Genomic DNA, 10,309 nt, shown 5'->3' with positions numbered 1-10,309 from the left:
CCAGCGGCCAGCTTCGGCCTGAGGTGTGCTCCCTCAGACATCCCCGATGGAAGCAAGAACGACAGCCCTCTGCCAGGGGTGCCCGTGCTGGCTCAGCTGGTTTAGTGGTTAAGCATCAGACTTCAGCTCAGTTCATGATCTCAGGGTCCCGGGATGGAGCAATCCTCCCAGCCTCCCCCTCGCGCCCCGAGTCAGGAGGCTGTTTGTCCCTCTGCCCCTCCTTCCATGCGCACACGCTCTCAAATAAAATAAAATCTTAAAAAAAAAAAAAGAATAACACCCCTCTCAGCCATAAAAAAGCATGAAATTTGCCATTTATAACAACACGGATAGACCTAGAAGATGTTATGCTAAGTCAAACAATTCAGACAGAAAAAGACAAAAGACATGTTTTCACTTATATGTAGAATCTATAAAACAGGACAAATGAACAAACAAAAAGTATGCTTGGAGCCTGGCTGACTCAGCTGGTGGCGCACAGGACTCTGTCTCGGGGCTGTGAGTTCAAGCCCCATGCTGGGTGTAGAGATGACTTAAAAATAACTTCCTAAAGAAAAAATACTCCTAAATACACAGAACAAACAGGTGTTTCTCAGAAGAAAGGTGGATGGGGGATGGGAGAAACAGGCCAAGGGGATTAGGAGGTACAACTGCAGGACTCTAATAAATAAACCACAGAGATGAGAAGGATGGAAGAGGGAATGCGGTCACCGATGCTACAGAAATTCTGCTGCCGGACGGCGGCTGCTCTGACGGCAGTGAGCACCACCTAACAACGCCGTAACAACTGTGAACAATTCAGCAACCGTCCACTCGCTCTGCTGTGCACGTGAAGTGACTAGAACACGGTGTGTCGGCCGTACTTCAGAAACCCTTCCCAACCCTCCTGACTCTGTCTGTCATTCAGTTCATCAGGTCAGTAGGAATCAAACTGTTCCAAGCAGGTGCTGGGGACAAAGTGAGGCCACGGACATGGCGTTAGCCTCTGGGGCCCACGGAGCCCGGCATGGCTGCCTCCAGTGGGAAAGTGGGGCGGGAATTCAGCAGGGAGGCTGAGTTCAAAGGGACAGAGAGCAGGGGGGCTTGCCTGTTGGAGGGACTGCGTGTGGTCCCCACAGAGCCCAAGAGGTCCTCGGTGGGCCCTCACTCCCAAGCTCCCCTTGGCAACACCGTTGAGAAGAACAAACCAGAAACAGGAAGTGGGATGTAGCTCGGCAGGCAGCGGGGGTGGGAAAGACAGGACGTGAGGCCGGGAGGGAATGGGAGGCGAGGGTCGACTCTGGAGTCACCCTTGCCCTCTCCTGGGAGGAGGGAGAGCTGGATGGCCCAAGCTCCAGGTTATTTCCCCAGGTAGCCCTTTTTCCTTTGGCCACACAGGTAGGGAGGTCCCTCTTTTTCCCGCAGGATGTGTGGGCCCCAGCTTTGTACAGACCCTAATCACCCCCTACCCACCCCCCAGGCTTCGGATCCCAAAGCGCTCCCCGCACCCCTCCAGCTTCTGCCCTGAGGCCCTGAGCAGCTCCGCTTCCCCAACCAGGTCGAGCTTCAGCAACAGACCCAGTGCTAGTCTCCGGCCAAGCGAGCTTCCCAGGCGTGACCAACTCTTCCTCTCCGCAGTCCTGCTGAGGCCCCAAACCTGAAGAAAGAGGGACTACTCTGCAGCTCCCCCAGGGCCAGGATCACCGACTGTGTACATGTCCAAGGGCACAGCACCTGGCCCATGTGGCCGCCACCATCTAGGACACAGATCCAGGCCCTTGACTCAGGGAGATGGGCGAGGAAACCAGAGGGCAGGGGTGACTGGCTTGGTGGGGACTGGGAGGTCCCTGCAGGGTAAGCGAAGCTGACGGCAGGAGAGCCCAGGTGAACCCCGCCGGTGACACAGCCACAGAAGCCACTAGAGGAAAAGCAAGCTAACCTCTAGCAGCGACTCACCCTCCTTCTCCTTGAGGGGCCCTGGCCAGGCAAGCGGCCGGCAACCATCTGATTAACTCAGCTGCAGTTGGGAAGTGAGTCTCGGCTCAGCATCTAATGGCTCAGAATGAGACATTCCAGTCTCCACTTGTCCCAGATCACCCCCTCGTTGCAACGGGAGCACAGGCCCCAGCAGCCGCTCAGGGAGACCTGGGATCACAGGACAGGGACTCCAGGGCTGATGGCCAGTGCTGCCTGCCATTACTGCCAGGGACTGTAGGGCAGCCCCTGGGAGGGGGCTCAGAACAGAGGCAGAGGCAGAGGCAGGGGCAGGCCCAGCCTCCAGGTTTTCCCACTGGGGGAGACCTCCCCTCCCAGGGCACACAGCAGGACTGGCCTCTGGCGGGAGGGTACCCCTCCGCCGGGTCCCGGCACTAAGCGCTCTTGGCCAGTCTTGCCCCAGTTCCCTGTCCTCGGGACTCAGACACCCTCTCCTGCTGGCTCTCCTCTCCCGGACTGCCGAGGCCTGGGGCAGGCTCAGTCCCGGCAGCTTCACGTTGAACCCTGAGAACAAAGGAGGAAGTGGACCAAGCCAGAACAGAAACTTCAGGACATGTCACCTCTCGCCACAGCTCAGCGGCCCAGGACAAGGGGGTGACAATGTCCCCACCTTTCGAGGTCCACAGGAGCGGGAGTGGGCTGAAGTACCTTCCAAAACAGACAAGAATCCTTGCCCAGTGATGCGGCTGGACTGCTTTCCAGAACTGGGATGCGCTGTGGGAAATGGGCCGCCGGCCACTTCCCTGAGCCGCTTCTCACGTCCGCCGCACTTCCAGAGGGCCAAGCCCCGGGGCTAGAGGAAGGGCCGATGCGGGGCACAGAGCCCCGGGAAGGGCCACCCGCAGTCCCGTCGCAGAAGCCAGCACAAAGCAACCAGCAGACCCCCCCACCACCCCCACCCGGAACGAAGGGAAGGAAGGAACCTGCAGACTGGTCTCCGCAAAGACAACAGAAGAGAACCGTCTGGACGCGGCCTCTGGAGACAAACCCCTGGCTCACCCCGAGGCCCCAGAACGGGGCGCGGCCTCCGCAGCAGTGAGGGGCCAGGCCCCACCGCAGCCACGGCCTCCAGGGCGCGCCCCGGTTCTGCAGCCCCGCCCTGGGGGCGTTGCGGGGCGCCCCAGTCAGGCCTGGCGGGAGCCGCAGCGCGAAGGCGGACCCGGGGCGCAACAAGGGGAAGGGGCGGTCGAACGCCGGGAGCGGCGGGCAACCCGCGAGGACCTCGGGCGCCCGCGCCTCCGCAGCGGGGGGCGGTGGAGCCGGGCGGCGCGGGGGCCCCAGCCGGCCCAGGCAGGCCGCCAGGTGGCCCAGCAGGCGAGAACGCACGTCGGCCGGGACGCCGTCGCAGCCGGCCAAGAAGCGGTTCCCCTCCGCGAGACACTCCTTGAAGCCGGCGCGGTACCTGCCCAGGACGGCGGGGTCAGCGCTGAGCGCGGCTGCGGGGGCGGCGGGGGACAGGCGGTCGGTTCCCGGCGCGGAGGTCCTGGGCGCCTCCGCGTCACCGCCCGCCCCGCCCCGCCCCGCCCCGCCCCACGCCGCTGCCGCCCGCGCCTCACCTGCCGCCTGCACCCGCCGCGGGCCCCGCAGGTGCCGCACGGTCATCTCCAGGGTGTCCGTTTTCTCCCGCTTCGAACGGCGGGAGCTCCGGCGGCGCCGCAGGTGGGGGAGGCTCGCACCGCAGTAGCGCGCCGAGACTTCCGAGCTCCGCGCCTCCTCCCACCCCCGACCTCACCTCCCGAGCCCGACCTACGTCCTTCCTGAAGGCGTCCAGGATGAGGGTCTTGAGCTGCGCGAGGCTCTCATTGATGCGCGCGCGGCGCCGCTTCTCCAGGACCGGCTTGGAGGGCTGTGGGTCGGGCTGTGGCTCAGTCCCGCGTCCGCCCGCCCCTCCCACGCCCCCCAACCACGCCCCGCCAGGTCCCCACCTTCCGGTGCTCCGCCGCGCTTCGGGGCTCATTCGGGGTTCTGCGGGCTCCGGCCGGGGCTCCTGCCAGCGGCGAGGCTCTGGGCTCCCCTGGGGTGTCTGCGGGCATGGTGCGCCCCCGCGCCTCCGGAGCCAGGCGGAGCGCGCCGCCGGGGCGAGCGCGCGGCGTGCCCAGGAGCCCCCGACGCGGCCCCAGGCTGCAGGCCCGCGCGCGGAGCCGCCCGCCGCTCGGCTATTTAAGGCGGCGCGGCCGCGGGGTGTGTGAACCCGGCTGCGCTTTCGTTCCCACACTCCCGCCAGCCAATGAGAGGCTGCGCTCGCGGGGCCCGGCGCGGGGCCGCCCACCCCCGGCTGCCGCCCCCGCCGAACGTCAGTCGGGCCCCCGCGCCCGGCCCGCGACCAAGGCTCGCGGAGCGCTCCGCCCGCGCCCGCCTCTAGCCGAGCCGCTCGGAGCGGGAAAGCCGCGGGCCCCCCCCCTCTGCGGCTGCGTCCCGAGCTGTGCGCCGGCACCGGGCCTCCCCCGCCTGCCCCGCGCGGCGAGTCCCCGGGGCTGGGCGCGGGGCTCCCGTTCAGGCCCACAGGGGCCGGGGATGCGGGTGGCGCCCGGAGTCCGCGGCGCGGGAAATCCGAAAGCGGAGTCACGAGGGGGAAGTGGGTCAGGCGCCCGGGAGGAGGAGGCGAGCCGCGGCCCGCGCGCCTCTTCCGTTTCGCTCCGCCGTTCCGGGTCCCGCCCGGGGTCGAAGGTCTCTGCACAGGCTTCTCTGCCCGGCCGCGTGCTCGCCCTCCCAGGACCCGCCCCTCCGCCCCACACCCACTCCAGGCCTGCACCACCGTGAACGCGGAACACCAGCCTCTCGGCCGAAAGAGGTCAGCCGGCTGGAGCCTGGCGGCAGGCAGGGCGGCGTCACGGGACAATTAAATTATGGCATCGAACGAAGAGGGCGATACTGCGCGACAGGGAGAGTGATGTCACCAATCAGGCAGAAAGGTGTCATGCAACAGAATGGAGGGACGTCACTGGCCAGGCTGGCAATGTCACCAGATAATCAGAGGTGATATCTCAGGGTCAAGATTGGTGATGATACACGCCAGAGGAGGGGATGTCATGGGGCTGGTGACATCACACTCTTCTATATTACACAACATTGGGCTGAGCACCAGCAAAGTAGGGCTCACAAAAAATGGAGGGCAATGGTTTGTTGGTTGTTTTTTTTAAGATTTTACTTATTTATTTGTCAGAGACACAGCGAGAGAAGGAACACAAGCAGGGGGAGTGGGAGAGGGAGGAGCAGGGAGGCCGACGCCGGGCTGGATCCCAGGACTCCGGGATCACAAGCTGAGTGAAAGGCACACACTTAAGGGCTGAGCCACCCAGGCGCCCAGGAGCAATTGTTTAAAATCTATCTCAGGGGCGCCTGGGTGGCTCAGTGGGTTAAAGCCTCTGCCTTCGGTCGGGTCATGTCTCAGGGTCCTGGGATTGAGCCCCGCATCGGGCTGTCTGCTCGTGCCTACTTGTGATCACCGTCTGTCAAATAAATAAATAAAATCTTTTTTAAAAATCTATTTCAAAGTGGCACAGTGGGAGAAACAGGTCTGTATTATTTTTCGGTTCGATATTGTATTCGTTTTGAACTATGTCACAGGGCTGTAGTCTTTTGAATACTTGGGGTTCCCAGTCCATGTGGCCTGGCAGCGGCGTGGTGTCCATGCCACAGACGTTTCCCGAGGCCCACTGTGGGCCTGGCCAGACGCTCAGGCTGGGGAAACCCCTCCTGGGGCTTCTAATCTGGTGCTGGAGGACACGGCAAGCGAAAATAGTCATTCCTTATAAGTGATAGAAACGCGTGGGCTGCTGGGGGAGAGGAAACCCTTCTTTTGATGGGGTGTCTGGAAGTCTCCGCAGTGGGATCTTCTGGGGAGGAGGCAGCTCTGCAAGGCCCCAGAGGAGGGAAAGGGGCCACAGGGGCCAAGGGAGGAGGGGGAGGGGCAGGCAGAGACCCAGGGACCTGGAGGCTTCTGGACCCGGGAGCGGTCTGGGAGAGCCTTGGGTGGGGGGCTTTTCTGAGCGCTAGAGTGAGCCAAATGGTGGGCCTCGAAGGGTCGGTTCAGCTGCTGTGGGTCTACATAGTGGGTGTCCACTGCTGGCCCCTGTCCCAACAGCCATTTCCAGGTCCCACTCTGCACCCCCATCCAGAGGACTTCTTTCTTTTCTGAGGCTGAGTCTAGTCTAGTATCAAGCGAAGTCCCCGCCTGCCCTCCAGTGGTGCCCCCTGTCCGCCTGGGGCACCGGGGTGGGGCAGGGGGCGGCTCAGATCCTCCCCATCACACAGTCGGTTCTGCCCAGGCACCCAGATGGGGCTACCCACTTTCCCCACTCCCGCCTAGAGGAGGGTGCGGGAGTGGAGGGGTGTCGGAAAGCAGCCGGGGTCAGGCAGGAATCTGAGGAGGGGCTACTGCTGGCACCAAAAGCCCGAGGAGCACCGACTGCCCCCTGTGCGGTCCAGGCTGGAACCCGTCTTGCCGTTGGGGAGGTGGAGGACTGGGGAGGACGGAAGCCCGCGAGTGCCCCCAGTGGCCACTGGAGACTCCTTTTCCTCTTGGGTGTCGTGGAGGAGCTGTGGCCACTGGTCGGGACAGTGCGGCTGGGCTCTGGGCGGCCCCCAGCCTTCCGTGGAGGCCAGAGAGGCAGGGGTTCAGACTGGGAGGAGGGTCTGAAGAACCACGCTCTTTCCCTCACTTGTTAGGTGGATGACTTACCTACCCGTGCTTGCCTCCTCACCGGTAGAGTGGGTCATCTGTTTATCCCGGGGTTACTGGGAAGAGAACACGAGACCCTGCTTGCAGGTACCCAGCGCGGAGAGAACTGAGTGATGCCAGCCACCTTGTTACTGCCTCAGGGAAGCAGGTAGGAGAGAACTGAACAGAGGGGAGACTGAGGCGGGGAGGAGAAGCCTATACTCAGCTTCATCACATGCCCCGGAGTGCTCGCCGCACTTGGAGAACCCCGGAGGCTCACTCGCAGAGGCCCGCCAGGAAGGGAAGGGAACTTCCCACCAGGGTCTCGGGGGGCCTGAGTCTTGAGCTTCCCGGCCTCGGTCCCAGCAAGGAGCCCTCCAGGGCCGGAGCAAGGTGAGCTTTCCCAGTATTGTCATCACCGACACCCCCACTGTGTCTTTCCCACAGGGCCACACCCCGACTGTCTGTGTGGTCGGTCCCTCTGGGCCCCCGTCCCTTAGACTGCCTCTGGAAGGAAGCACAAGCCGGCCGCGCGGACAGGCCGCGAGGAGAGGCCCCGCGCAGAGGCCTTGTGAAGATGCGGTGGCCGGCGGCCCAGGAGGCTCGGCTGCCAGACTCCTCCGAGCGGCCGCGGCCTGAAGCTGCTACTGCCGCTTCCCACATCTCCCGGCTGCCCCGAGTGTTCTGTTCCGGCTTTGATTCAGAGCAGGACCGGGGTTCGCTACGACGTCTCGGGGTCATTTGCTGCACAGCAGCCCCACCTGGGAGAGCTGGGATGGACCAAGCCCTGGGCCCCGGGGAGAGCGGCCTCTCCCCCCGCCCGCCCCTTCCTCCCTCTCCTTTCTCCTCATTTTCTCCAGCATTTACAAAGGCTCGGTGGCTTCGAACCCTGGCTTTCCATCCAATGAGACGCTTCTTGGGAGCCGTCAAAGACCTGCCCGTCTTCCCGGATCCAGGCCGCGTGGGCCAAGCCCCAGATGGCTGAGGGTCCAGGGGCCATCTGCAGGGCCCTCTGATGGCCATGGGGGAGACAAAGCCGGAAAGTCAGTGGGGGGTTTGTGAGGAAAGAAGAGGCATCTTCCAGGCTGGATGTGGGGCTCCAGCCTTGTGGGGGTGGGGGTCTCACATCCGGCCACAGGACAGCATCCAGCCGACGTCCCTTGAGGGCTTGGGAAGCGCTGTCTGTGCACACCCCGCCCCCCACCCTCTGATAGGGGCCTCAACCTGCTGACATGGTGGGGGCAACAGCATCACAGCCCGGCCCTCACGCTCCCCTGGCACGGATTCCGGCCCCCCACACCCCTCCTTAGAGTCTTGCCCCGCCTCTCCTGCCGGGAGACAGCAGCCCATCGACCCGCGCAGCTGGGGCCGGAGCTGTCAAGTGACGGGGCTAGAACTGCTGTAGGTTCTCTCCTGCAAAGTGGGAGCTGGGGGCTGAGTCCTCCATCAGTGTTTGCTGGAATCCAGCAAGTGATGAAGGTGACGGCTGATGGGACCCAGGGTGCAAGATAGTGATGAGGGAATCAAATACCCAGGACCCAGGTAGAGGCCAAGAGCACAGCTCGCTGATGCTGAGCTTTGCAGTTCTGGGGTAGTCATCCTCTGTGGCCAAGGGGGTGTCTTCTGGCCTTCCAGGCCGGGGCGTCGACACACCTTCCCTCAGCTACCTGAACAGTGGGCGGGGAGATCACCTCCCCCAACCACAGCTCAGGCCTAGTGACAGCATCCTGCCCCTGGTCTGGGTGTTGTTAATATCTTTCTCCAAAATCTGGGTGTTGACACCTCTCCTCATCTGGGAAGTCACCTCTCTCCAGCCCGGGAAGGCGCAGGCTCTACTCCCATCCCTGTCCAGATCGCTCCTGTCGGTGACGCTGTTCACGTGTCCTGGACCACTGCACCTGGGGACGGGTGAGCTTCCGTGCTTCCTCTTTGGGACTTCCAGACCAGGCTCTTCTCTGCCACAAAGTCCCAGCCTTCAGCCTCGTATCATCACACCTTACTAGCTGAGTTGTCTCTGCGCCTGGGGGCCTTGTCTCACTTCCTATGTGTTTCACTCCTGATTCCGACACTTTACCTAACCACTCCTGCCATAGTGCCTAGTGATTTCAAAATCCACAAGGATGATTCTCCAACCCTCGGGACGTTCTCCCCTTCAGCAGTCCTTTCTCCTCCTCCCTTGGCCACTCACTTCCTGGGCCAGGGTCCCTCTCACAACTGCAACCCCTCCACGGCCTAACCTCAAGGCTCACGTTCCCTTACGGCTTCCCACCCTCGCAGCTCACGTCCTCCTCTCCCCTTCAGCTCTGCTGAGATCGGCAGTCCTTGGATAAGACTGAGGTTGGTGCTTGTCATCCACCGATGTCCTTCCCCCTCCCTGGATCAAGACAAACGTAACTAAAAAAAAAAAAAAAAAAGACAAACGTAACTGGCCAGCCATTGTGCCGGCTTCCTAGCCCTCCCTCCCTCCTCTTGCTTCATCACATTCACTTGCCAAACCCTAACCTGTGTTAAACCGCAGCTATCTTTGTGGCTTGACAATCCCCTGCCTGTTCCTTTGCACAGCTGGTGGGTCTGGGTGGTGCTGGCAGCTTCCCTGGGGCACCTTCTGTCACCTGAGGGCCCACTGGGATTCGAGGGTGGGAGTGGCACCATGTTTGGACACTGGAGTTGTGGTCACTGGACTTCTGGTTCCCTGCCCTGTGGTCCCGTCCTGCGCACGCTGGACCGGCTTCCTCATGTGCTTTGGCCAGCATTTCAGAAGAGTGCGGAGACCCTCAAGGTCTCCTGAGGCCTGGGCTCCAGACCTGACACAGCAGAACTCCCACTACCTTCCATTAGCTGAAACGAGGCCAGCCAGATTCAGGAATAAGACGCCAGGTCATGCTTCTCTGTCGGTCCCATGAGCCCTCTGCCATCCCAGAGCTGCTCCGAGACCTTGATCACCCTGGCTTTACACTCTGGCCTGCTGGCCTTCGGGGCCACCCAGGATCTCACATTTCCTGGCCACTCCCCAGTGTGCTCCTGAACAATTCTAGCACACTGCGGGTCCCTCTCCTCGAGACCACAGTGCCTCCTCCCTGTCCCCTTCTCATCTGATGTGGAGCTGAGGCCTGCGAATCATAATGGCCCCTGGTTGAGGCCCCTGGTTTAGGCCCCAGTGCTCCCTGCACTAGGCGGGCACCTGGCCCCCTCCCCTCTCTGTGCACCCTCACTGCCTCTCCCCGTGAGTCCATTTCCACCATGCTGCTCATGCTAGAAAAGCGCGACACAGTATCAGCTTCTCGGGTCCCCACTTGGCTCTCCACCTGCCGCAGCCTCTCTCTGGCGGAGGTCCTGCAACAGCGACCCTCCCCCGTGAGCCCAGCTCCTTTCTTCCCCTCCCAAACTGCCCGTCAGTCCGTCCCAAGACCGTGGAGACCACGCCCAGCAAGGCCGCCGGCGTGTCCCTGTAGTGACTAGGGCGGCTGCGCAGGCCTCCCTCGCCCACCGCCCTACTCCTGCGCTTCCGATTTCTCCGTGACCCCTCCCCCTCTCTGTCTGTGTCTACTCCCTGATGCCCCAGTTGCTGTCCCCAGCCTGGACTTGCCCAGGAACCCCAGGCCATCTCCCTTACCTAATTCTAAGTCTAAGTGCGTTTCAAGCACAATGTGTCCATAAGCAAGTTGCTGACAGTGT

General features: G+C 62.6%; 1 protein-coding gene across 1 annotated transcript; it reads right to left on the bottom strand.

Moving 5' to 3' along the window:
• Nucleotides 1-363: 363 nt before the first annotated feature.
• HES4 (hes family bHLH transcription factor 4) lies at nt 364-4,158 on the bottom strand. The gene is made up of 6 exons (XM_080802445.1): nt 3,900-4,158; nt 3,707-3,820; nt 3,531-3,600; nt 2,623-3,410; nt 1,936-2,478; nt 364-1,736 (listed from the first exon to the last, which is right to left on the bottom strand). Exons 1-5 carry the CDS (start codon nt 4,005-4,007, stop codon nt 2,467-2,469), a joined length of 1,092 nt encoding a protein of 363 aa, XP_080658571.1. The 5' UTR covers nt 4,008-4,158; the 3' UTR covers nt 364-1,736; nt 1,936-2,466.
• Between the last annotated feature and the right edge of the window lie 6,151 nt (nt 4,159-10,309).

This window comes from Martes martes (assembly GCF_963455335.1).
Source record: "Martes martes genome assembly, chromosome: 4".
In the NCBI taxonomy this organism is placed as follows: domain Eukaryota; kingdom Metazoa; phylum Chordata; class Mammalia; order Carnivora; family Mustelidae; genus Martes; species Martes martes.
This window is presented reverse-complemented; position numbering and strand designations above follow the sequence as displayed.

Coding starts and splice junctions, on each gene's coding strand:
- HES4 (XM_080802445.1), bottom strand. CDS start 4,007: ATGCCCGCAGACACCCCAGGGGAGCCCAGAGCCTCGCCGCTGGCAGGA. Junction 3,821..3,899: donor GCGCGGCGGAGCACCGGAAG/GTGGGGACCTGG, acceptor CCCGACCCACAG/CCCTCCAAGCCGGTCCTGGA. Junction 3,411..3,530: donor GCGGCGGGTGCAGGCGGCAG/GTGAGGCGCGGG, acceptor CCGCCCCCGCAG/CCGCGCTCAGCGCTGACCCC.